The sequence below is a fragment of the Chrysemys picta genome, chromosome 6, assembly GCF_011386835.1.
Source record: "Chrysemys picta bellii isolate R12L10 chromosome 6, ASM1138683v2, whole genome shotgun sequence".
In the NCBI taxonomy this organism is placed as follows: domain Eukaryota; kingdom Metazoa; phylum Chordata; order Testudines; family Emydidae; genus Chrysemys; species Chrysemys picta.
Genome location: NC_088796.1, coordinates 92,745,919 through 92,771,906, shown reverse-complemented (window position 1 = coordinate 92,771,906; position 25,988 = coordinate 92,745,919). Strand labels below are relative to the sequence as shown.

At 44.5% G+C, this 25,988-nt stretch overlaps 1 protein-coding gene across 23 annotated transcripts in view; it reads left to right on the top strand.

Annotated features, from left to right (window-relative positions):
- The window catches only part of SMARCA2 (SWI/SNF related, matrix associated, actin dependent regulator of chromatin, subfamily a, member 2), a 176,926-nt gene that overhangs the window by 133,248 nt on the left and 17,690 nt on the right, over positions 1–25,988 (top strand). For 22 of the 23 annotated variants that reach the window (XM_005296768.5, XM_005296771.5, XM_005296765.5 and 19 more), the window contains one exon: positions 2,442–2,659. In XM_005296768.5, the coding sequence (XP_005296825.1) occupies positions 2,442–2,659 (218 nt within the window). Of the gene's footprint in view, positions 1–509; positions 649–2,441; positions 2,660–25,988 lie in introns of those variants that run through there. The other variant, XM_008166000.4, reaches the window with a different exon arrangement.

Sequence of the window (25,988 nt, the reverse complement as noted above, 5' to 3'; positions counted from 1 at the left end):
AGGTAGTGCTTTTGTTTCAGGGGTTTTAAGGGGGGGGGAAGGATTGGCAAGCAAAGTCCTGTTTTAGAAGCAAAATATTCATTTTTAACAAATATCCATTTTCTAAAGCAAATTAAATTAGAATATTTACCTCTTTATTTTTTTTAAAGTCAGAGTAGTTTTCATAGTAATCTGTCTCAATAACCTGAACCTATCTGTTCATATGAGAATAATAAAATTGCATTGTGTAATAAGTACAGTTTTAAAATGCACACTTTTTAAATTATATGTGAAATTGTTCAGTTTTGTGGTTAGCATTTTAATTATTACAAGAATCAATAACTGCCCAGTTAAAAATCTATTTGGATGCCAGGAATAATAAGAGAAAATATGATAAGTAGTTGTCAATATTAAAGCAGGCTGAAGGAAGAAGGCTTCGGGCCTTGTAGTAGGTAGAATGAAACAGCAGATTTGAGTATCCACAATTCTTTCAGTATTAAATTTTCAGTAAAATAAAATTACTTGTATATGAAAACATAGCCTTTCCCCAGCTCTCTTTTTTTTCCTGATCAGCTGATGAAGAGACTAGCAGCTCGCTGCTTTGCTGGCTTGTTAATTTTATCCCCACTAACTGTGATTTCCGATAGCCGGCCTGCTGATAGTGGTAAGGTAAATATCCTTTTTCATTGCCGTCTTGAAGATTCAGTAGAACTACATCACAGGCATGTGTAGGTGTGTAACACATCAAAAGCCGGTGTTCTCCGTATTTCTGTGTGCAACTGAGTGCTTAAGGAGAGCAGTAACATTAACTGTTGACAGCCTTGCATGCTGTATTTATTATTAGCATTTTCTAGCTTCCAAGATTTACGTAGAAATTTCCTTTTCGTAATCTTCGCTAGCTGCAGTGGTATATAGTGGGTGTCCTGCTTTAGCCAAATGAATATTAATGAATTTGTGTGCAGATTTTTTTTCCTTCCTTTTTCTTCCTAACTCATCAGATCAAGCCTCCTTCATAATGGTTATCTGAACGCTGTGGAAGCATGATGGAAATTGTCTTTTGATTATTAAGGCCTAGTTTCAGGCTGTCCCTCAGGATTCTGTGTTCATGTTTGTTCTATGGATTTGCACATCGGAGGATGCATAGGAAACAGATTTTGAAATCCCACTGGCGTTTTTAACATGCCAGGTTGTTTTGTGTTGTGCACCAGGTTTTGTTCACAAAACGTTTTTCAAGAGACATTGTACACAAGTGAAAGAAATTATGTCTGGGCTGTAATCACTCTTTTTATATTGATTGTTATACTCACATGATCATAAATATTAGCCATGTTTGGTGCTGTGGAAAAATGAAGGTAATTGCCTTATGATTAGAGCTCTTTCAGCTACAAGAAAGGATTGATTAGCATTTGCATGTACTCAAGGCAATATTGAGAGGCAAGAGAGACAAATATCAACATCAGTTATATTCTGAGAGAGCATTAAGCCTAAAGCCTAATTTTAAGATTTTGAATATTTTTTGTAGTCTCTTTTTATACTACCTTATTAATTTCAGTTTTCTTATAATCAGTTTGTGTTTAGGTATTTTGGAGTTTTCTCCCGCTCCCCCTCTCCATTGGGGGTTTGTTTTCTGAGGGGGGGTTGAGATTTTTTCAAAAGCAAAAAAAAGTTCAGCTTCTTGTTTTGTCACATGGATCTGTCAGTATATGAGCAGGTTCTCTTTGTACCTGGTTTGTTTTTGTAGACACTTTATTATCTCTCTGCATAGTGCTGCTGGCTCTGGTTAAAAGCACACGTTTGCAGGTAATTGAAACTAGTGTTTATTGTTTGTGATTGTGCTTTTGTTTTTCTTTTTCCATGCCATGATACAAGTGCTCTTTACTATAAAACATCATATTGTCACTGCTTCTGCCTCTTCACTTGTTGTTATATTGAATGAAAATTGCACAATATTTTAGAGATGGTTTTAACTCTTAAGTGATTTGTAAATTAATTTGAAAACTCTTTTGGAAGAGAAGGCTGAATCTAGTGTGCTCCTACTTAAAAAGAATGTATAGGAAAAAGTGTTACTTTCCTACATTGATACCTAATGTGGACTGTCCTGTCTGCAAACACTCACATTAAAATCTTTTTTAGCACATAACTGTTACTACAATGAAGAAATTAATGCATGTCTTGCAGTGTACTGCCACAGGCCCTCAGAGATATGGACTTGTAACTTGCAAGGTGGAACTGAGGGTTCAGTTTAATATGAGTCCATCTGTGGTGAAGGTGTTTTTATAATTACTTTAAGTTTAATGTCTTACTGATTGCCACTCACTGATTTTTCTCTTGACCTCTTGTTTATAAATAGACTTATTGTGTTGAGTTGTCTACATCTGGCTGGTCTTTTAAAATGTGATTTTTTTTTTCTTTGCATCTTTGGTTTTTTAAAAATATAATTTTTCTGACTCCATGATTGACAGGCAATCGAAGACGGCAATTTGGAAGAAATGGAAGAGGAAGTCCGGCTTAAAAAACGAAAGAGACGAAGAAATGTGGATAAGGATTCTGGGAAAGAAGACGGAGAAAAGGCAAAGAAGAGAAGAGGCAGACCTCCTGCAGAAAAATTGTCACCCAACCCACCTAAACTAACAAAACAGATGAACGCCATTATCGATACTGTGATAAACTACAAGGACAGGTGAGCTCTCAATTTTGTAGATTGGTTCTTTGTTGTTTCCCAGTCTTTTTGGGTTGCTGACAAACCATTTCTAGGATTTTAATGGATTTTAATTTACAAGAGAGGCATATAACCTCTTTGTTTGGAAATTCCACTGCCCTGTACAAGAGAAGTATTTCTTCGTACAATGCGCTCCATTAACCAGGTATAGATAATCCCAACAAAACCTCAGGGTTTGGTTTGTTTGTTTGTTTAATAATCAAATAGCACAAGCCAGATACAAAATATTTTCATTTTCTAGACTCCATTTGCATCCCTGACCTTCTCCCTTCTCTTAATTTCTGTTGATCTCTTCAGCCCTAACTTCCTGACTCCTACCCGAAGCCACGGGCTCTAAAGAAGAGTCTTCCTGATGGCTCAGACTATTGCTTTAGCCTAGTGGAGCCTCTTACCTTAATGATTTAGCTATAAATCTTTCCAACACGTGGCTACTGTTTTATTAGTACAAGTTCTCATGTTGGCACTTAAAACTATTCTCCAGCGTCTTTAGGGACGGAATGAGGAGCATCTGAACTGACAAAGAATATGCTATAGAAATATTATATGGCACTATAACCCACCATCAGTGAGGTTGAAGCTATGCCACCTCTCTTAACTTCCTCAAATAACTAAAGCTCCTGATATTTCACACGAAACCTCCTCCTAAGATAAGAATCACTTTTTATTTGGATTTTCAAACTAGCTTTGCCTACAGACTCCAGATTTGTATTTGTTGTTGTTTTATTTTATATAGTGTTTTTACAGTGAAATTACAAACATTTATAATAGAAACAGCTTTTTAATATAAACTGCATGCTAAAATGGGAAGAAGAGGTTAACAAAGAGTAGTACGAGCAGCGATATGAATAGAAGGCACAGAAAGGCAGAAAGAGGCAAAGCGGAAGTGTTTTTTTTCCTGTTTCCTTTGTCTGGCTTCGGCTGAGAATCGGAAAACCAGCGATCTTGCTATATTGCTTAAAGAAACGGTGTGTTAGACGGTGTCTATATGAGGAAGTTGTACCAGCTTTTAACCAAAGGTTTTGCGATTTGGTTAAATCAGTGCAGCCGTCTTGTGTAGATGCTCTCATTTCGATTTGAATGCTTTGTATCAATTTATCCTAAATTTATAATTTAACTTACACTATAGCAAATCACTATCAAACTCATTTAAAAGGGCTAGATTCACAACTCACTGTTGCAATGCCTAGTATTTTGGCGCCCTGCTGCCTAATGGAATCGACAGCCCTGAGCTAGGCACTCAGCCACTCTGTTCAGTGCCTGGGGAGAGTTAGGCGCCTAGGAATTGGATACACAAAAACCAGCATGTTGAGCAGGGAGCTACCTACACTAGCCAATAGGAAATGCTGAGGAGAGGGTTATGAGCTAAACCCCGCTCTTCAAAGGGAGTTAGGGGCGTATCTCCACTTGGGATTCACAGCCATGAATCCTCTTCTGGAGCTAAGTGTGTAAGCCCTTTCTCAGAAAAAATAAAGGAAATCCTACCACTGCACTTATAACCTTTAGCCCAGTGACTAGCATACTCACCCAGTGTGTGGGAAACCTAGCTTCGGTCCCTCCTCTGCCTGAAATGTAGCAGGGATTTGAATTCACATCTCTTACCTCACAGGGCTATGAGATATTCTTGAGTGAATCTCTCGTGTTGAATCCCTTCCACTTTTTGTATTAAATAGTGGGCTAGAGAATGACTCTCTAGCGTAGTTGTTGGGGCAGTCCCCTCAGTTATAGAACACAAAAGTTCAAGTCCAATGATTCTTTAATTATTTATCTGCAGTGGAACAGCTTCAACAGGAAAGACTGAGAGAAACCCATCCCAGAATATCCCATAACCTTGTGATTTGGGCTGTCTAACCACTCTCTGGTTTCAATATGGGGATCAGTTGGACACCATACCAGCAACTTTGGTACCATTTGTGGGATGTCCATTGAATCCGGTACTGACAACATTAGTGTGCTCAGGTGTTTCCACACCATTGGCATGCTGGGCATCGTGGGACTTGCTCTGCCTCTCTGTTCCTGATTCTCCAATAATTCAGGAGCATTCAGCAGCTGTAGCTTTTCTGCTGAGTCTTTGGTGCCTCCTGGACTGGTCACAGAATTCTCTGTCATACGCACCATCTTTCACACTGTCTAAACTTTGAGTGCAGAATTGAAGACAGCCGCCTCCTCCTCCTACATCTGCACAGGTAATATCTTTGGTACCAACGATGATTTTGGTGCAGACCACATCTGTGGGATTAGTACCAGCACCAGCTTTGATGCAGAGGTCTGTTCTGGTGCCAAATGGGAGTGTGATGCCCCTTCCAGTACTCAGGATGTCACCTGGGCACCAATGCAACCTGCCTATTGACTTTTCGATGAGTCTGGACATTTGTTTGCTCCTTCTGTCGTGGCAGCTTCATTGCCACTGGACAACTTGGAAGGTTTGTCAGGCTTGGGGACATCTTCCCCCTCCATCGGTTTTGAGGGACTGCTCTTCAGTCATTGAGACATCCTGGGTATCACCACCAGTACAGAGATCACTGCTCCCCCAGTAGGGATAGAGTCTCTTGGCCCAGTGCTTATGGGCCATAATGCCATATCCATATTCTCACTGGCCTCCTTGGAACCACTGGAATGTTCCTTGATCAGGACTGGGCTGAGGATTTGGACCATGCAGAAGTGCTTGGCCTCAGCCTTGGGCATTCAGGCCATGTTTGTGAGAGAGAATAAATTGGTAGACATTCTCCAGTACTCTGCTTCTGGGAGAGTAACTTTCCCTATAAATGAAGCACCTTTGGAACCTACAAAGACTTTGTGGCATAACCCAGCTTCCTTACCACTCACAGCAAAACATAATGATAAACGGTATTATGTCCCAATGTAGGGTTTTGAGAGCTTCTACTCACCTCCAGCCCCAAACTCTCCCATGGTAACAGTAACAAATGAAAGATTGTCAGGGAAGTCACAAGTCCATTCCTAAGGACAAAGAGTCTAAGAGGCTGGATTTGATGGAGAGAAAAATGTATTCAGCTTCGTCATTACAAATGCTTATTGCGAATCAGCAGGTTCTGTTATCTAAATATGATTTTGTAAATTGGGAGGATATGTACAAATTTGTTGATAACTTGCTTAAATCCTTCAAGGAAGAGTTTAAGGCATTCATTGGGGAAGGCCATCTTGTGGCTAAGATGTCATTGCAATCAGCACTGAATATGATGGACTCATCTTCCAGCATTATGGCCTCTACTAGTACAGTAAGAGCCTCATAGTTGCAGAACTCTGACATAGCTCCTGAAGTCCAGTGGATTATAAAGGATTTACCGTTTAATGGTCAGTTTTTATTTTCTGACAGTTGATGAGATATTACACTCATTTAAGGACTGCTGGGCCACTAGAACTTCATTGGGGGGTTACACTTCAACCCTGAATGACATCTCTTTTGGAGATCAGCAACAGTACCACTCCCACAGTACTTTTGGCAGTCATCCTAGCCTCCTAGGCAGCAAGACTTCCCCAGGAAGGAACATAAGTCACAGAAGGGAAGGCCTTCTAGGTCCAATTTTAAACAACCTGCCTGTCCTTTGGCTAAGCAGCCAGTTTGAGGGGCAGATCGAGAGCAGCATTCCACTTGTGAACATCCTGGCTATATCTCCACCTTTTGGGGACTAGCTGTCTCACTTCCACAGTGCTTGGAAAATGATAAGCACAGACAAGTGGGTCCTAAGCACTGTGGGATCAGGTTATGCCATTCAATTTCTGTCCATCTCTCCTTTCCACCATCCTACTCTGTCCCTTCTCAGGGACCTCTCTCACAAGTCACCGCTTCTCCTGCAGGACCAGACTCTGCAGGCTTTGGGAGCTGTAGAGGATGTTCCCCTGCAGCATCGAGAAAACAGATTCTACTCACAGTATTTCTCGAGCCCCACGAATCGAAAGGAAGTGTGAGGCCTCAATCATCAAGGTCTCAACAAGCACATCAGAAATATGGTATTCCAGGTCATTACCCTAGCTGCTGTTCTTTCTGCTTTGAATCACAATGACTGGTTCAGATCAGAACTGTACTTACTGATGTCTTCACAATATGTTGAGGAGCACATCTGGGGACAGAACAAGAAGCTTCCCTTCATATCAATGTCCGGGAGCTCTGAGCCATTTAAATGCATGCAGGGCTTTTTGAGCATAGATCATGGGCACAGTGGTTCATGTATTTGCCAACCGTATCACTTCAATGTATTGTGTGAACAAGTGGGGAGGAGCCCGCTTCAACCAGTGTTGTCAGGAGGCAATAAAATTTTGGCAGTACTGCATCAGAAAGAACAACATTCCCACAGCTGCTCACTTGGCGGGGGTGGGGGTCCTGCTGTGAATAACTTCAGCAAGAATTTCTCACAGAATTACAAGTGGTTTCTGAAGAGCAGTGTGCTGAGCTCCATTTTTGGAGAATGGGCATTCTGGTTATTGTCCTGTTAGTAACGAAAGACAACAAGAAGTGCCATCAGTTTTGCTCTCGAGCAGGTCTCCGTCCAGGCTCCTTAACCAATGCCTTCTATCTGAATTGGGGATTGACACTGATCTATGCCTTCCTCCCTCCCCCCTTCCACTCTTTTCCTCAAGTTATTCTCAAACTGAAGCTGGATCATGACAAACTGATTCTCATTGCACCAGCTTAACCAAGACAATGTTGGCTCTCCAGCCTTCTCAGTCTATCTGTTTGACCTCCCATATCTTCCTCTTTATCCTGATCTACTGATTCAGCACCACAGGCAGATTTGGTATCCAGTTCTGAGCAGTCTGTATCTCACGGCGTGGATGCTGCATGAGTAGATAAGGAGAAATGGTGTTCAGAAGCTGTTTGACAAGTACTACTAAATAATAGAAAGCCCTCCACTAGGACTAGAAAGCCCTCCACTAGGACTATCTATTTTGCCAAGAGGGAATGGTTTTCAGTTTGGTTAGTAGCCAGGGGAATTACCTATCTCATAGAACTGGAAAGGACCTTGAAAGGTCATCGAGTTCAGCCCCTTGCCTTCACTAGCAGGATCAAATACCCCAGATCCCTAAGTGGTCCCCTCAAGGATTGAACTCAAAACCCTGGGTTTAACAGGCCAAATGCACAAAACCAATGCTAGCCCGCATTCAGGACATTTTGGAGTACCTGTTACATCTTCACTCCTCTGGTCTGTCTTTCAGCTCAGTGAGGGTCCACATAACAGTGATGTTAGCGTTCCATCCTCCAATCCAAGCGAAGTCACCTTTCTCCAACTCTATGATAGTGAGATTTCTCAGAGGATTCATTTGTCTCTTTTCACCAGTGAAAGAGGCAGTTCTTTTGTGGGATCTCTATACTGTGCTGGCTGCCCTTGTGGGACCTCTGTTTGAGCCCTTGGCAACCTGTTTTCTGTCCTTCCTATGCCACTAAGCTGTTACAGCTGTGTCTAAATCAGATGCAAACTTTGGAAAGGCAGTTTTGCCATTCTTTAAGTAGATTCTGAACCCCACCTTTTACCAGTACAGCTTGTGAATCACCTGAGTGGAGTACATGTCTGTAACCACTCAAAGAATCAAACTGTTACCTGGTTGTACTGTAACTATTGTTCTTTGAGATGTGAGTGCAAATGTATATTCCATGACCCACCATCCATCCCCTCTGCATCAGGGTCTCAACTCTTGACATTGTTCTGAAGGAGCTGAGGTGGGATGGGGCAGCACTGCCCTTAAATGACAGTGGGAGGGACTACAGCCCAGAAGGGCATGAGCACCTCCTCATGGATACTGCTGAGCAAAGATCTCCAGCTTCAGTGTGCTGGGTGTATGCACACCTGAGTGCAATACACATCAGCCCCCACATTTCAAAGAACAGCAGTTACAGTACAGGTAGGTAAGTGGTTTTTTAGAATGTTTGGCAACGTGCCGTTAAGTTATCCAGTGACTCTCCCACTGTTTCATAATCATTCATCACTGAATATATATATAGAGAGAGAGAAAAGCCAGATAAAGTACTAGGAGATTGAAGAAGTCCATTTCTTATCCAAGAAGTCCATTTTCAGTATATTATAATGCCAATATAGTAAATGAATATTTTTGGAAACATCTGGGCTGCAATGTTGTGATAAATTAAATGAACTGAATTTTTGGGGCATCGCGTATAGTTCTGCTTGGGTAACAATCTGACATAGTTTTAAGGTTATTAAGATTACAGTACAGTCTCAGCTTGTTTTCCAGTGGATAACTATTCTCATAAAAAAACAAAAAATTACGTGTCTAGTTTGACATGCTGTATTACCTTTGGCAGTTTTAGCTCAGAAGAATTTGTCTGAACCTGCAACAGAACTCTATGTATAAGGAGAAACATTGGGTCAGAACCATAACGGGGAGAATGAGTAGTCTCCCAAGTATTAAAGAATAATTGGCTGTTCCCATCAACTATTTTGAGCTATTTGTTGAAATGTGAAAATGGGTGGAAGTGGTCACAGGATTGTGTAGTAGCATTGTGCGCTGTTTTTATTTAGTTCTGTGGCAGCAGCTTTTAAGATAAGGTGTGGTGTTATGGACTTATTTAACCAACTTGTCAGAAAAGTGTGTTCCTCTTTCTGATTTTGTCTTCATACCCTCTCTCTCTCTCTCTCTTCCCCTCCCCCAAGGTGGACATTTATGGTTTGTTTTGCTTTCTAAAGGAAAGCATTGGTTTCTATGGGGGATGGGCCAATTGGGTAGCTGGTTTTAATATTAACTTCATTAGATTTTCTTGGGCTTGAGTATTTCTTGCCTTTGGGAGAAAACACTTAAGACAGGGAGAGGTGGAGAAGAACTAATGCTGGAGCATCATCTAACAGGAAACCACACTGTGCACATATCCACATACTGCATGCATAATCTGTTGTACAAGGTGAAGGAAGCCCTACATGAATGGTTGACCAGCTCCTTACTCTCTCCCCTTTCCTCATGGCCTCAGTGTGAACAATGAAGGGTTACTGTCTTCCAAATAGTGAGACTTCAAAATAAATGTTGCCTATAGGCCTGTTCCTACTCCTCCCACTAACCCATACTTTCTTTTGTCCAGGGCTCAATTTGTGCGAGGGCTGAGTCCTGGCACTTCTAAGTTTGACAGTTCATAGCCCTGGCACCCCTGGGCTTGCAGCATCAGTTATGAATGTAAAAAAATTGCTTAAGCCCTGGCACCTCTTTCATTACAAATTAAGCACTGCTTTTGTCAGTCTGATGGGTTGGGTTCCCCCAGCCTCTGTCAGACACCCCAGAGCTAGGATACGGGAATCATGTTTGCTGTCCCCCACTGCCTGGTGCTTTTTACTGCGCCTCCACCTTGCAGAGGATTTAGGGTAAGTGAGTAGTGCCATCCCCATTCTAGGTAGGGGGAGAAGAGAAGCCTGGAATGAAAAACCTTATTTCACAGACCCTGGCTTCCATTTCTGAATGTTCAGTTCTTCTCCATCAGCACACAAATCTTAACATTTGCATGCACAAATCCATTTGGGCAAATAGTGTTTACACACCCAAACTCCATCTGCAGGGGTCAAAATAAATTTGTCTCTTTACCTCACCTTCTGGCCCTGGCTTTTTGGTTGCTTTTAGGATGTTAATATACTGTATTATAAACTGATAACTGCTAATAAGAGTGTCATTCATTTAAAATGTGAAAAACAAAATCAGCTTACTTATGCCTCTGAATAAATTTGACAAGTGATAAATCCTCAACACTGGGAGTTGAAAAGTTCCATCCCAAAAAGAAAGCACTCCTGGAAAGCTCTACTTGGTGTAGAGCTTTCCAGGAGTGGTTTTGAAATGGACATTCTAACTACATTTTTTTCACATGGCTCTTATAAAGAGAGAGAAAAGAATTGTCAGTTTTAAATCTGTAGTGCTATTTCCTTCAGTGCAAAAATTTTTGGTTTGCACAGACTCAGTCCGTTCTCTGATCCTTCTCCTTCTCTTCTTGTCATTCACAATCCCTGTGGGCCAGCACTCAGCTTCAGCTCCTAACTCCAAGCCAGCTAATCGACTGCTCCACCTGCCATTCAGTTTCTCAGTTTCCCCCTTCTCTGATTCCCAGTGCCTATGATTCAGGATTGCAGCTTAAATAGTTGGAGAGTTTGGAAGTACCTCCATTTACCGGGACCGCAAAGCTGTTTTTATGGTGTATGAGCCCTTTCTTATTCCATGGTTCAGAGAGCTCCTCAGCTATAGTCATCAGGATGAGGCCACAGGCTGAACTTGGACAAATTTCAGTATTTAAGTAATAACTACTTCAATAGTCCTTCCATTGTACACGTGGCTGGCACTTCCCTAGAACTCAATTTCAGGATTTTTATTATTCTCTTTCAGCTGTTCATCTTTACTGGTAGTTCATACCTTTTTTTAAAACAATACTTTCAAGTGGTTGAAAAATGTTTTAGGTTATTAAGGCAGAATGAAGGTGATGGTGATGTTTGGCTTTTCAGTATTATTAATGTCATTGAACAAGCCAAGACTAGGTGTTCCAGTAATGCATTACACAGGGGTGGGGCAGTGAAGGGGGGGAGGGTCAGTTTTCTACCTTATCCACACATACATCTTTCCTTAGTATATTTAGTGACAGTCAAGCATATGCACTGAGAGAATAAACCTGTGACTTCCTGAGAATACTTTCCATTTCAGCTATTGCTCTCTACATTAATTGGCTTCTGAGATTCCTTCCCTGATTCCCAACCTCTGTATATGTACCTACCAGATTTGGAGAAAGGAAATATTAACCTGTGGTTGGCATTGTGAATAGAAGTTAGTATGTTTACTTCAAATGATATCATTATTCTCTTCCAGGCTTCACAGTGCAATAATTCCTTGAAGGAGTGGGTGATATTTTATAAAAGTGATTTATTTTTTAAATAACACATGGACTAATAACTGGCCAGCTAATTCCAGTTTCTAGCCTAGAACTCTTTTTATGGCTGAGTTCTATAAACCTGTTTTGTGAGAGGATTATAGAATGGAAATACTAACACAAATTATACCATGCACGCACCTGTAATTTCTTATGTCACTTCCCTTACTTCACCTATTGTAAATACTTAATGGTGCCCTTTGGCCTGCTATGCTTCAAACCAAATGCCCTCTTCATAATTTTCTACTTTCAGATGTCCATTCTTGCAGGAAATGCATTCCCCAACCTTTCTATTTGTGGGAAGAGGTTTAGCTGTTAGCAGAGCTTAATTGGAAATAAATACAATTCTTTAAGCTGGATAATAGCCTGTTGCAGTGTATAATGCCTGTACCACAGTAATAAAGAGACACTATCAAATGCTATTTAAATATCAGGGGTTTTTTTAAGCTGCTCTCCATCGTTTGCAGTGTCATCAACTTCTCTTTTCATCACTTGGTACACACCCTTCCTTTTCTTTGGGGCGTTTATTTTAGGATTTGGTTATAATTGGGTTTTCTGGGGTTGTTTGTTTGTTTGTTTGCTCTGCCATAGTCCTTTTTTTTTGTTAAATGAAATTGAAGGCAGCATACCTTTTTTTCCCCCCTACTTTGTTTCGGAACCAACACCTATGATGTTTGCCTGCTTGTTCAAATGTCCTAAAAGCTAGACAGTCAAAAGGGCAGGTTAAGTGAGGGTTGGAAGGAATGGAAAACCTACAGGTGAGGAGCAATTGTGTGATTTGCAGCCTCCTTACTCAGGTGGATGTCTGAGATGATTTGGTAAGGACTAGGAGAAATTAAATCTGTGATAAATTCCCCTTTCGCTTATTATACACCTTCTTAAAGTCAGTATCTAGGATGTCTCGAAGCAAAACTTACCCTAGACTTAACACAGCAGGCCCTGAGAGGCACTTTGGAGGGTGGTAGAACAACTCACTTGAGTGCAGCATACAGAGCCTTCTTCACAAAGGTATCTTGAGAGATTTGCACAGTAAACAGGGAGACTGAGCTTGTTACCATGCAAATATCCAGTGGGGATGTTCATCTCCTTTCTGCCCATGATATAACTGTTGCTCTGGTAATATGGGCCGGGGCCCTGTACCCACCTAGCAATATAGGTGTATCCCTCCCTTTGGGTTCCTGTTGAGGCATAAGAAATTATCAGGACCTATAGGATTTTTTGAGATAGATGTACAAAACCCTTCTCACATCTAGAATATAGAATAACAATTCGTTATTGCCAAGAGAAGGAGTACAGGGACAGAAGCATCCCACCATCTCCTGTTTCAAGGTCCCGGTGACGACATTTTGATTTTTGTTTTTGTTTTTTATTTTAGTTGTTGCTACATAACCCATCAAAGAACCACAAAACACACAAAGTGTTTAGTGGAAGTCTTAGGCAAATGTGGGCATGAATTCTTTGTTTTAGGAAAAACCTGGAAAAATGTCAACACAGTAAATCCTGTTTTGTACTTTGGCTTCTGTTAAAGGTGTCTATAAATTATTGCATCTGAAGAAGTGAGGTTCTTACCCACGAAAGCTTATGCTCCCAATACTTCTGTTAGTCTTAAAGGTGCCACAGGACCCTCTGTTGCTTTTTATAAATTATTTAACATTATCCAAGCCTAGTCAGGGCATTTAAGCAGGAACTAACCAGAGCAGGCAGCAACCCAACTACCCAAGATAATCCAAGAGTCTTTTCTTTGGTTAATGGGTTTGGGGTGAAAAGCTGGAATCCAGCCTCAGATGAATTACAAAACAACTAGGTATCAGTTGCTTTAGCTTACTTGCTTTTCCCTTTCTCTGCCTCTTTAACCACCCCATTCTCCCTCAGATGAGCTGCTGTTTTCATCTTCAGTGTTGGTTTAACTACATAGACAATAGGGAGCAGTGCTAAAGAAGAGAAGTGATACCAGAGAATACACGGATTATCATAATTTCCATGTCCCATTACATGCACCCTCACTAAATTAACTGGCAACCAATAGTCAATACATCACAGTTGTGTTATAGGGGCTGTATAAATATACAGATTTTAGACTCTTGGACGAGAGTGCTGTCAAGTTTTGCCTAATGCCTTCACAGGGACTGAGTTGCAACTAGCACGACCTCTATTAAGCTATCTGTTGAGCATGTGTGTCCATTGAGTTATCTCTAATGTGTTCTGGTTTTCTAACCATTACCAACTTATCTGAAACCCTGTTTTTTCAAAGGGAACTGCATGTCTCCCAAATCCTCTATGTAAGTAAGGCTGTACTGTAACAGACTGCAGTATTTGTCATCTAAAATAGTTTCCCATTTGGAGTAATCTGAACTTTAAAATTGTTAGAAAAATATTGGCAGATACTCAACAATACAGTTATGGATCATGTAAGCAACCTGCATTTTCAGGTATGTGTTCTCAAAGTTTGTGCTACTCAGACCCACTAAGCCCCATGTTCTTCACTGTGGATACAGGATTTAATATCTCTAATTATTATTCCTTTTGTATATAAATGGCTTCCAGTTGCCATGAACTGTGTCATCCCAGAAGTGAATCAATGGCAACTGCCTTCACTGTACGTTCTGCCAAACCAAAATAAGAGGAGCAGGATTGAGAATTTGAACATCTTAATTACAGCGATGAGTGATGTGAGTAGTGCACAAATACTCCCCTCTGGCTTTATGCATAATAAAATTCTAATAATGTTATTGGTCCCCTGACAGAGTATTAAAAAACAGATCTCTTATCCAGTGGAGCTTGCTAAAGATGTAATAGGAGGCTAGCAGTGCTCTAGGTTATTTTGAAGCCTTTGAATACAACCCCCCCAATATATTGTATAGTTGAATTTTGAATATATGAAGCCAACATTTCCCTAGAAATGTAGTCTGGGTCCAGTTGGCATAAGAAGAAATGAAGTGTGAGGTAGCTTTTGTTTTTTTGTGGTGTTCTTGCTTTAAGAATTGGTACATCTCTTCTCTCCCATCACAGCCACACACACCGAATATTATTATTTCTTAAAATTGGCATTGTTACAGAAATGTCATATTTGAGTTGTCCCGTGCTTGTGTGTGCACATGTGTGAGAGTCAAATTTCAGCTTGTATAACTGCACTGAAGTCAGTGGAGTTAAGTTTGAGCAAATTTGTTTCTGCTGTTTTTTGAAGTACTGTGAAGTAAGAAAGGTACATTCCCAACCCCCATCTCCCTTTTTTAACACTACTATGGCAAATTACAGTTCAAGTTGGAAACTCTGCATGAACATAGTTGTCATTAAAGACTAGTGCCTTTATTTGATTGGGAACAGATTGAAGGGAACAACTAAAACTAGTTATAGGTTACTGAGAAATCACTTCTGAACACGCTTTATGGGAATCTATGATACTTATCAGTTAATAAATTCCTACTCCTTTTATGACATCATCTTGGTCCACTGTGCCTAGCCTGAGCAGTGGCTAGGCAGACTCGGAGCACTGCTCTCAAGCTACTGCTGGGGCAGTTTGCATGAAGGAGATTCTCAGTGAAATGCGCACAATGAAATCCACTAAAAATCTTGGGACAGGTAATAAAATAAAATGTCCATCCTCCAACTGTGGGGTCTGCTGGCAATTTTCACTGCATTGTACCATATTCTGCAAATTCTAAACTTCCATTTAGAGAGATTTTTTTCACCTCTCCTTTGCAAATATATAGATATCAATTGTAAAACCAACCCCTTGCCAGGCTTCCACTGTTCTTGACCCCAAGCAGAGGCCTGAGATTTGAAGAGGGTGGCTCCTTTGGCCCTCCATCAAGGCTCCCGTGCCCCTTGCATGTGTCTGAAGGGTGAAGATATGTTCTTTTGGCACCTCCACTATGATCCCTCTACTCTTTGGCCCTGTTCATGGAAAGACCCTATACCACCCTTCCCGGCTCCTCAATCCCATGCTGGGGCTCAGTGAAAAAGACTCCTTCCCACACCCAAACTTGGACACCACTGCCGCGCTACTGCTTTGTTACTTGTAAATATTCTCTTTCAGGGCTTGGGGAACAGTGTATGTGAGAGGGACCCTAACATGCTAGTGCATAAGTCAGGATGTGCAACTGACCATCTACAGTGAAACTTGCACAAGTGCTGTCAAGTTCACAAACTGAAAAATACGGTGAATAAAACTAGTTTATTTCAGTTGTAATAACGTTAGAGGTTACTTGTGATAATAGTAGGTATATAATTTTCAGATAGAAATGTGTTGTCACACTGGCTGGTGTCCAGTTCTTCTTCGAGTGATTGCTCATGTGTATTCCACAATAGGTGTGCGTGCTCGCAATGTGCACCGGTGCCGGAAATTTTTTCTCTAGCAGTACCTGTAGGCGAGCGCCCTAGTGACCCCTGGAGTGGCGCCTCCATGGCGCGATATAAGGGGCGCTGCGTGCTCCCCCCACCCTCAGTTCCTTCTTGCCACCAGTGAAGGTGCTTCAGAACTGCTCTGCTCCAGCTTTGCTGTAGCTCGTCCCTAAAACTGCTTGTTCGTTCAGTATATGGTACGTTTAGTTTAGCTAGAGCGCCCGGGCCAGGGCATGCCCCGTGCCCCAGGTTTTAAGTTGTGCGACACTTGTAGGCAATCTATGCCAGTAAGTGATCCGCATGCGGACTGTTTATGTTGTTGGGGAAAACCCATCTCAGCGATCGCTGCAAGATTTGCAAATCGTTTAAGCCTTGGACCGAGAGAGAAAGGGACATCAGGCTCTGGCCTATTCGGATGGAGTCAGTGCTGACCCCAGCTCTGGCACGCCGCTCCGAGTCGGTACCAGGCACCACGGTGCCGGTGCACAGTGACCCTTTGGCACCATCGACTAGTCAGCACTGCTCCCTGTCCACAGGGCATGCCAAGAAGGATAGGAAAAGGCCTTCTTCGCCGCGGCACCAGAGTAAACCCGGGACACAGGCTAGACCCATGTTGGGCAGTCCTTGATCCCCACTGGCTTCTAGGCCTCCGACTCAAGTCAGGTGGAGTAGCCCAGCCCATTCAGAGAAGGCCTCCCCGGATGTCCGGATGCCCTCCACACTGGAGGCCCTGCAGGCGGCCTGGGACATTATGTCCATGCCGGTACCACGAGCACCACCAATGTCGGCCCCACGCTCCAGAGGCAAGCCGCCGCTGCTGGGATCTCTGCAGTCACACCCGTCTCAGTCGAGAGAACATTCCCGACACCGTTCACCACCCAGCATCCATTCAGGGCAAAGTCCACATGGATCGCCCTCGACGCCCGCCACGCTGTCTGGTTGGGTTCCGTCTGACTGAGACTCTCGGCAGCACTCCACCTTGATGAGCAAACACTGACAGGACTGAGGCAGACGATGCCAACGGTCCTCGTCTCGGAGGGGCTATTGCATCCAGTCACAGCACAAACGTCGACGTACTTCCCATTTGTCATCCCACTCCAAGACCCCGCCATGACACAGGGTCCTGGAGTGGGATGACAAATCTGCAGCCCCAGGCATCCATCGCTGGCGTCTCGCCTTCGCGGGTCCGCCTGCCCGAGCCAATCATGGAGTAGCTGTTACTGGCGGTACCAGTCCTCCACGTCGGGATCGCGGTCCCGTGGTCGGCATCGCTCCCGGCGCCACTGCTCCTCCTGGTCTAGGGACAGTGGCAGGTCATATGTGAGTCCGGCCTCCCTTCATAGTCGTCCATCTACGGGCCAGGCCAGCGAAGCCGAACAGCTGGCTCTGCCAGTGCCACAGCAGGTGCATTGGCACCGGGCCCCATTGTCGGCCCAATGGTACCAATGGGCACCGTGGCTCCCGACATAGCCCCCGGTGGGGGCTCGCTCGGTGACTGGAGCCTCAGAAGGACCATCAGCCTCCCTCTCCAGACTTCCGAGGAAGGAGTCGGTGGGACGTACATCCTCGTCACCGTTCCTGGAGACCGACCAGGTGGTGGACCCTCCAGTGCCGTTGGACACACACAGTACCGCGCTGGCCTCTTCACCCTCCGTAGATGAGGTGATTACAGCCCCTCCTCCCTCCGTCCTGCAGGAGGACTTTAGGGCCCACCAAGAGCTCTTAAAAAGGGTGGCATCAAGCCTCCATCTCCAAGCAGAGGAGATGGAGGAGCCCTCAGATTCCCTGTTTAATGTACTGTCCTCCTCAGCACCAGGCAGGGTGGCCTTGCCTCTCCACGAAGGGGTGGTGAAAATTTCAAATCCCCTGTGGCAAACCCCGGCCTCATTGGCCCCCGTCTCTAAGAGAGCGGAACGCAAGTATTTTGTACCTGCCGAGGGGCATGAATACTTATACACCCACCCTGCTCCTAACTACCTGGTGGTCAAGTCGGTCGACCATAGGGAACGGCAGGCCCAACCAGTCTCTACCCCGAAAAATAAAGATTCAAGGAGGCTGGACTCATTTGGGGGAAAAAATTATTCATCCTCGAGCTTCTAGTTACGGGTGGCGAATCACCAGGCTCTCCTGGGCCGATGAGAGTTCAGTTTGTGGGGCTCCCTGCCCAAGTTCGAGGACTCCCTCAGGAGCGTGACAGGAAGGAGTTCAAAGCACTGGTGGAGGAGGGCACAGCAGCAGCCAGGGCAACTCCGCAGGCAGCTTCGGAGGCAGCAGACATGGCCGCGCGTTCCATGGCCTCCATGGTGTCCATGAGAAGGGCGTCATGGCTCCTGCTCTCTGGGCTGTCCAGCGAGGCGTAGACCTCCCTGCAGGACCTCCCGTTTGACGGCAAAGCTCTGTTTGCGGAACAAACGGATACAAAGCTGCATGGCCTGAAAGACTCCCGCATTACTCTCCGGACTCTGGGTCTCTTATGTTCTGGCTTCGGCTAAACCTAAGTTCAAGCCGCAGCAGACTCCTGCTCAGGCCACCCAGTCAAAATAGGAGACCGTTTATAAGAAGTTGTGGGACTATAAGAGGCAGTCTTGGCCTGCCCCCCAGCCTGGGTCCTCCAAGGGCAAGCAAGCAGGGAAAAGGCGGTTTTGATGGGATGCCCAGGGCGCCCTGCCAGTTCTCATCTGGGATCCACCCTCAATAAAGCTTCCCATCTCCAGTCGGTTGTGTGCTTTCCTCCCGGAGTGGTCGCGGCTGAACTCAGACCGATGGGTCCTCAACACCATCTCCCAGGGCTATACCCTCCAGTTTACTTCCTCCCCGGCCAACCATCCCCCGCCCCCGTCCCTCCTGGGAGACCTCTTGCATGAGGCTCTGCTCGAGCAGGAGGTGGGGCAGCTCCTGGGCCTAGAAGCAGGGGAAGCGGTACCTGGGGAGTTCAAAGGCAAGGGGTACTACTCTCGCTATTTCCTTATCCCAAAGGCCAAAGGGGGGCTCAGGCCTATCTTGGACCTGTGAGGTCTGAACCAGTACATGGTGAAGCTCAAGTGCTGCATGGTCTCCCTGGCCTCCATCATCCCCGCCCTGGATTCCGGGGACTGGTACGCCGCCCTCGATCTGCAGGACACATACTTCCACATTCATATATTCGAGGGGCACAGACGTTTCCTCTGTTTCACGGTGGGGCAGGAACACTACCCCCAGGGTATTCACGAAATGTATGTCGGTGGTGGCGACCTACATCAGGCATCGGGGGGGATGTCCTGATCTTCCTCTATCTGGACGACTGGTCGGTTGAGGGTAGCTCCCGGTCGCAGGTGCGGGATCACGTGGCGCTCCTTCTGTCCACGTGCACCACTTTGGGCATGTTGGTAAACAACACCAAGTCTACATTAGTCCCGGTACAAAGCATAGAGTTTATCAGGGCTGTCCTGGATGCCTCGTCGGCCAGAGCCTCCCTCCCACCGGACAGGCTCGAGACCCTGAAGGGGCTCATCGACATGGTCACAAGGCTTCCAGTGACAACAGCCAGCTCTTGGGTCACATATCAGTGTGCACGTATGTGGTCTGTCACACCAGACTCAGGGTGAGTTCCCTCCAGCTCTGGTTGGCCTCGGAATTCTCCCAGGCCAGGGACAGAATGGACAAAGTCCTCACGGTGCCCGAGCTAGTGATCACCTCCCTACCATGGTGGTCCTCCCTGAGAAACATGCTCCAAGGAGACCCTTTCAGGGGCAGGGCCCCGTCGCTGGAACTGGTGTCCGACGCGTCAGACCTGGGATGGGGGCCTACGTGGGGAACGTTCAAACTCAAGGTCTGTGGTCAGCTCAGGATCTGATCCTCCACATAAACATCAAGGAGCTCAGGGTGGTACGGCTGGCGTGCATGGCCTTCCACTCGCACCTGGAGGGCCGGGAGGTCAGGGTCCTCACGGACAACACAGCCTCAATGTTCTACCTCAACAGGCAAGGTGGGGCCCGATCCTCTGCCCTCTACCACGAAATCCTCAGGCTGTGGGAATTTTGTATAGCCCACGACATCTGCCTACAGGCCTTCCATTTGCCGGGCGCCCGGATTGCTTGAGCAGGGACTTCTCCTCTCAGCACGAGTGGTCTCTCCACCCAGAGGTGGTGCACAGACTTTTCCAAGTGTGGGGAACTCTCCAGCTGGACCTGTTCGCGACTCGGCAGAACTGTCGCTGTCCCCGGTTCTGCTCCAGCGGAGGGTTGGGATAGGGCACTATCTCCGATGCCTTCTTCCTGTCCTGGTCAAGCCAGTTTCTCTATGCCTTTCCCCCATTCCCGCTGATCAGCAAGGTCCTGGAAAAGAGAAAGACGGACAAGGCCCGGGTCCTTCTGATTGCCCCGGCATGGCCCAGGCAGCATTGGTACGGGACCCTCACGGGCCTGGCGGTCGCCTCACTGTGGCCATTGCCGTCCCACCCAGACCTGCTTTCCCAGGACTAGGGCCGCCTCCTCCACCCCAACCTGGCGGCACTCCACCTCAGTGTATGGCTGCTCAATGGTTAGGTAGGGAGGAAAGGACGTGCGTGGAAGGGGTTCAGTGTGTCCTCCTAGAAAGCAGGCGGCCCTCCACGCACCGAGCCTACTTGGCAAAGTGGTCTCGGTTTTCCAGATGGGCAGACAAGCGGGGTGTTTCCCTGGTGGTTGCCCCGATCCAGCTTATTCTGGACTACCTCCTTCATCTTAGAGCCCAGGGCCTGGCACCCTCATCAATCAAGGTGCACCTGGCAGCCATATCAGCCTTCCATCTGCCGGTGTAGGGCCATACGGTATTCTCCCATGCTATGACTGGCCGATTCCTTAAGGGGTTGGATCGTCTCTTTCCATATGTTAGGCCCCCAGTCCCTCAGTGGGACCTAAACCTGGTGTTGACCTGTCTCACAGGGCCCCCGTTTGAGCCGCTAGCCACGTGCTCCTGGTCACACCTCTTGTGGAAGGTGGCCTTCCTGGTTGTGATCACGTCAGCTAGGAGGGTCTCAGAACTCAGGGCCCTAACCTCCGAGCCCCCGTACACGGTCTTTCATAAAGAGAAGGTCCATCTCCGCCCACACCCTTAGTTCCTCCCGAAGTGGTCTCCACCTATCACATGGATCAGGACATTTTTCTGCCGGTCCTCTGCCCCAAGCCCCATGCGTCCAGCGAGGAGCGCCGCCTCCACACGCTGGATGTGCGATGTCCTCGGGCTTTTTACCTGGAGCAGACTAAGCCGTTCAGAAAGTCTTCGCAACTGTTCATCGTCTCGACCGAGCACATGAAAGGTTGGCTGATCTCCACTCAGCAGCTCTCCAACTGGATCACCTCGTGCATTGACCTGTTATGACCTGGCGGGAATCCCTCCGCCACCAATTGTGAGGGTGCACTCGACTAGGGCACAGGCCTCGTCGGCTGCCTTTTTGGCCCATATCCCCATTCAGGACATTTGTAGGGCTGCCATGTGGTCTTCAGTTCACACGTTCACCTAGTATTATGCGATTGTCTCTGAGACCAGGGAGGACGCCGGGTTCGTCAGGGCTGTTCTCCGTCCCGAGAGATCGTGAACTCCTTCCTACCTCCAACAGATATAGCTTGGAATCACCTATTGTGGAATACACATGAGCAATCATTCAAAGAAGAAAAGACAGTTACCTTTTCCGTAATTGGTGTTCTTCAAGATATGTTGCTCATGTCTATTCTACATCCCACCCTCCTTCCCCTCTGTCGGAGTTGTCTGGCAAGAAGGAACTGAGGGTCGGGGGAGCGCGCAGCACCCCTTATACCGTGCCATGGAGGCGCCACTCCAGGGGGGTCGCTAGGGCGCTCTCCTACGGGTCCTGCTAGAGGAAAAACTTCCGGCACCAGTGCACGTGGCGAGTATGCACACCTATTGTGGAATAGACATGAGCAACACATCTCGAAGAACACCAGTTAAAGAAAAGGTAACTGTTTTTTTTTTTCACTCTGTTGAATCTGGGCAGGACTCTGAACAGCAGCACAGGCATTGGTGCTGTCTGTCTGCAGATGTGGAAAGATTGCAGTGCACTGGTTTCTGCTGTTTTCACATTTGAAATGTTTTTTCTTTGCAACCATAAGGGCTAGAAGATTTTTTTTATTTTTTATTTTAATTGAAAGTGTTCTGTAAAGTGGATGACACTCACCAAGGGAAGTTTTCTACTTGCAATGGGCAAGTGGATTTTTCAAGCAATGGGCCATGAGGCAAACCTTTTTCACTTAGGCCTCATTCTCTTTGCCACTTGTTACTTACATACCTTCGAAAGGCTGATCCTTGAGCTAATCTATCCTTTGATGAAGAATTATATGTGTAAGATGTTTAGTTTTTAGTGTTACAGAGGGAGATTTTTTTTTAAAGTGTGAGGGGGAAATCTGCTTTGTTGTACCAGTTAACTCTTAGTAGGACAACTGTAATAGCTGAGATACTCCAGATTTACACTGGTATTAATGAGAGAAGAATTTTTCCATCATGTCTGTTAAAACTTTTGAAAACGAGGACCTCATGGTCCAGGACAGGTGCTATCAGACTGGAACACTCTCCTGTTCCAGCGATGACCCTGCCTGAATGAAGACTGACAGTTTTGCTGAATTATGTAGAAACATGTGATGTAGGTGACTGGAAAGTAGGCTATCCCTATCATTGCTATTTATAACTATTATTTTATTAATACATCTCTACGTTTTTCTTTTTACCTACTACCTAAAACGAGTTAAACCGTGATCTTCAGAATTGAAAAATGAATGCTCCAACTCACTGCCACACTAACTGCCTTGAGTGGTTAAGAGTTGGTCACATCTGTTACTAGCTTATGTAACTTGCATGTGTGCCTGAAGTGGCGATCCATTACGGAAAGTCTGTATAAAATCTCTCAAATGTGTTGTCACCAAGAAGTAACTACTGCTTCAGAGCAATTTCTCTCCCTTTTTTCTTACATTGCCTTGCCAGTGGCAAAGGTTGCAGAGTTCTATGTATTAACAAACAAAAAATATGAGAATCTGAAACTCTGCCCTGGGCTGTTATTTTACATTTTAATGATGAGCTTGTTATTGACATTGACTGTCCTTGAAGAAAAACAGGCCCTTTTACAGGCCTATGTTACAGACAAATTAATTTTTGGAGGGGTTTGCTAAGGACATTAGATGTTTTGTTTTGTTCTCCTTTTGTCAGATTGTATCAGGATGTTTTGTTCACTTAGTGGTGGGACAGAAACTGTGTTAGCAGCCGCGTGTTAGAGAAGGAGAAGATTCATAGAAAATAGGGATGGACTCTTACCAGGGCTTGCTACAGTACACAATCAATTGTATAAAGTGGTGGGCTCCTGTGATTGATGATCAGCCTGTGTGGTTCAGGCAGAAGTGAGTGCAGTGCTGTAGTTGGCAGTTTCATAGTGCTTCATTCTCTCAGCAGAGGGTTGCTAACTAGATTTACCAAGACAGATCTGAAAGTTGGAAGGTAGGGTCTCTCCATACTGCCCATGGTTCCTGCTTGTGCTGGGGACTCTTTCTATATTTGGTACCTGGTAAACATTTTAGCACTGCCGCTTTTTATTTTAAAAAATTGAAAATATTTGCTAGTGCTTTTAGCACACCAGTTTTAGCAGGACTCAGCTTAGGGAGAGAAGAAACTTTTTTATTTAAATTGAAAGACTTTATGCATGTTGCTTAAGGAGTTTCCTTGAATTACGTGTTTTTGAGTGAATTATAGCTGTTTTGTAATGTGAACAGCCGATCAGAATCAACCATGCTGGATTCTGAAGTTTTCAAATACGCAACACGAACCACTTTGTCTGCTCTTCTGACCAAGATTGTGGTCCAAATATTCAAATAACAGTGGAAATTAATAGAAATTGTACTTCCTGATTCAATAATAGATGAAAGCACACTGTTTATTGTCAAAGTCTGCAAGGAAATAATTAAAACATATTTCACAAAAATGCATAGTCTGTCTATTTCTCTGGACTAATGCATGGAGTTTATAAAATACAGAGGCGCACTCTTACTATGAAGTATTATTTTTATAAGGACAGCTTCTCTATAAGCAGAGCTACACTTGAAAGGGAACTGTAATTAGCACATTGTGCTGCATGTTAAGGTCTTCCAGGGTACAATGCAAGCATTCAGGACTCTCATTCTGCCAACTATAAACAGAATGTCATTGTTGTCCTGTTCTGTCAAAATGTGTGAAATTCTTCAAAGAAATATGAGCAGTTTCAACTTCTTTGTTTTCCTGTCTGGTTTCCTCAACTTCAAATATCTGAAATGATGAGGAGTTTGATAGGTCAATACTTCATTATTTCTAGCTCTCATGACAATGAAGGGAGATTGCCTGTTCCTTTTGACCACGTTCTGCCAAGAGAAATAAACTGGCACAATATATGCATACAAATAGGACTGAATTCTTCCTTGATGTAACTCTGCAAACATAAACATACAAACACCTCTCTAATCAATTTAAAAAATGAAGGGAGGTTAGTCTCCTCCCAAGGTAAATGGAAATAAAACAACAAATGAGCAGAAAGACCTTTTTAAAGCCAAAGTTTATTCTCAGACTGTGGGTCGGGACCTCAAAGTGGGTCTCGATCCCATTTTAATGGGGTCACCTGGGCTGGCATTAGACTTATTGGGACCCAGGGCTGAAGCCAAAGCCTGAGCCCCATTGCCTGGGACTCAAGCCCAAGTCCCACTATCCAGGGCCAAAGTCAAAGCCCGAGGGCTTCAGCCCTGGGCAGCAGGGCTCAGGTTACAATCCCTCACACCCTGAGGTGAAGCCATTGGGCTTCAGGTTTGGGCCCCCCCCGCCTGGGGTGGGTGGGCTTGGGCGGGCTCAGGCTTTGGTCTCCTCCCATGGAGTTATGTAGTAATGTTTGTTGTCAGAAGGGGATTGCAGTTCAGTGAAGTTTGAGAACCGCTTCTCTAATGATATATGATCTATATCTGCATGCGTGCCCACATGGACAAAAATGTGTGGCCTAATGCAGTAGTAGTGAACTATCACTCCTCTTTCTGTCACAATCGATTCTGTTAATTTATGCAGGTCCCTCTTCCTCTTCAGCATGTATCCTGCTAGTTGCTAGGCAACCAGGAGTGATTTACTGTGCGCAGGCTTTTTATGTGGAAGCTGTTGTGGTTATTATTTTTAATTATAAAAGTGGGGAGATATGGATTAAAACAGGAGTCTGGCATTCATAATTAACAATTTTCTTCCAATATACCCACAGCACAGACATTTGAGACTTCTCTAGAAAAGAAGTGTTTTGTAATATATTCTAACCCTGTCCATTTATGGTATGTATATACATGCACAAAGGGAATAGGAGATGGAATCCTTCTGTGAGAGGAGGTTCAGTAAAAAATGGTAAAACTCTATGCTCTCATTGTTCTAGGTAGACTAAGTCAGATGTTAGTCTTTTGTATTTGCTGCATATTTCAGTCCTTAATGCTTTTTCCTATTCACAACTTTAAATAATTTGCAGTAATTAGTTGTGCCAAATTGCAAAGGAATTCATTGTTTGTGTTGCATTTCTAGCTTGATAAATAGAATCTATGACCAAAGCCATAGATAAAATTCTACCCCAGCTTGTTTTTCAAAATACTGGATTTTAGTTTATTACTATTTAGTTTCGTAATTAGTGAATATTAGGCTGTCTATGTATATACTTGTGTAGCCATGACACACAAAAGCTATACAGGCATCAAAGGGCTTTTCTTATGTACAGTAGCAGGAGAGAGAAGCTTGAGTGATTTACAATGTGAACAGAACACAGATTATTCAGTAGTTTTTTGCTTTATATTTAAAGGATATCACTACAAATTGTTTTTAATTGCTGTCAGAATCTGAAGTACAGTTGGGGCCAATCCACTATGAAAACAGCTTGATGTTTCACTTTGAACTCAGGATGCATTGTCTCTGCTCAAAGACTTTTTTCTATTGAAGTACGAAGCTTCTAAAGTTTCAAACATAGCAGTGAGACTCACTCCTTCTGAGGAGCTAATCCAGGATATCAGTTTTGAGGAGTGGTAGGAGTTGTGAATTTGGTTTGCCATACCTTTTAAATGACAGAACAGCAGGTATGCTTTGCTAGCAATAATA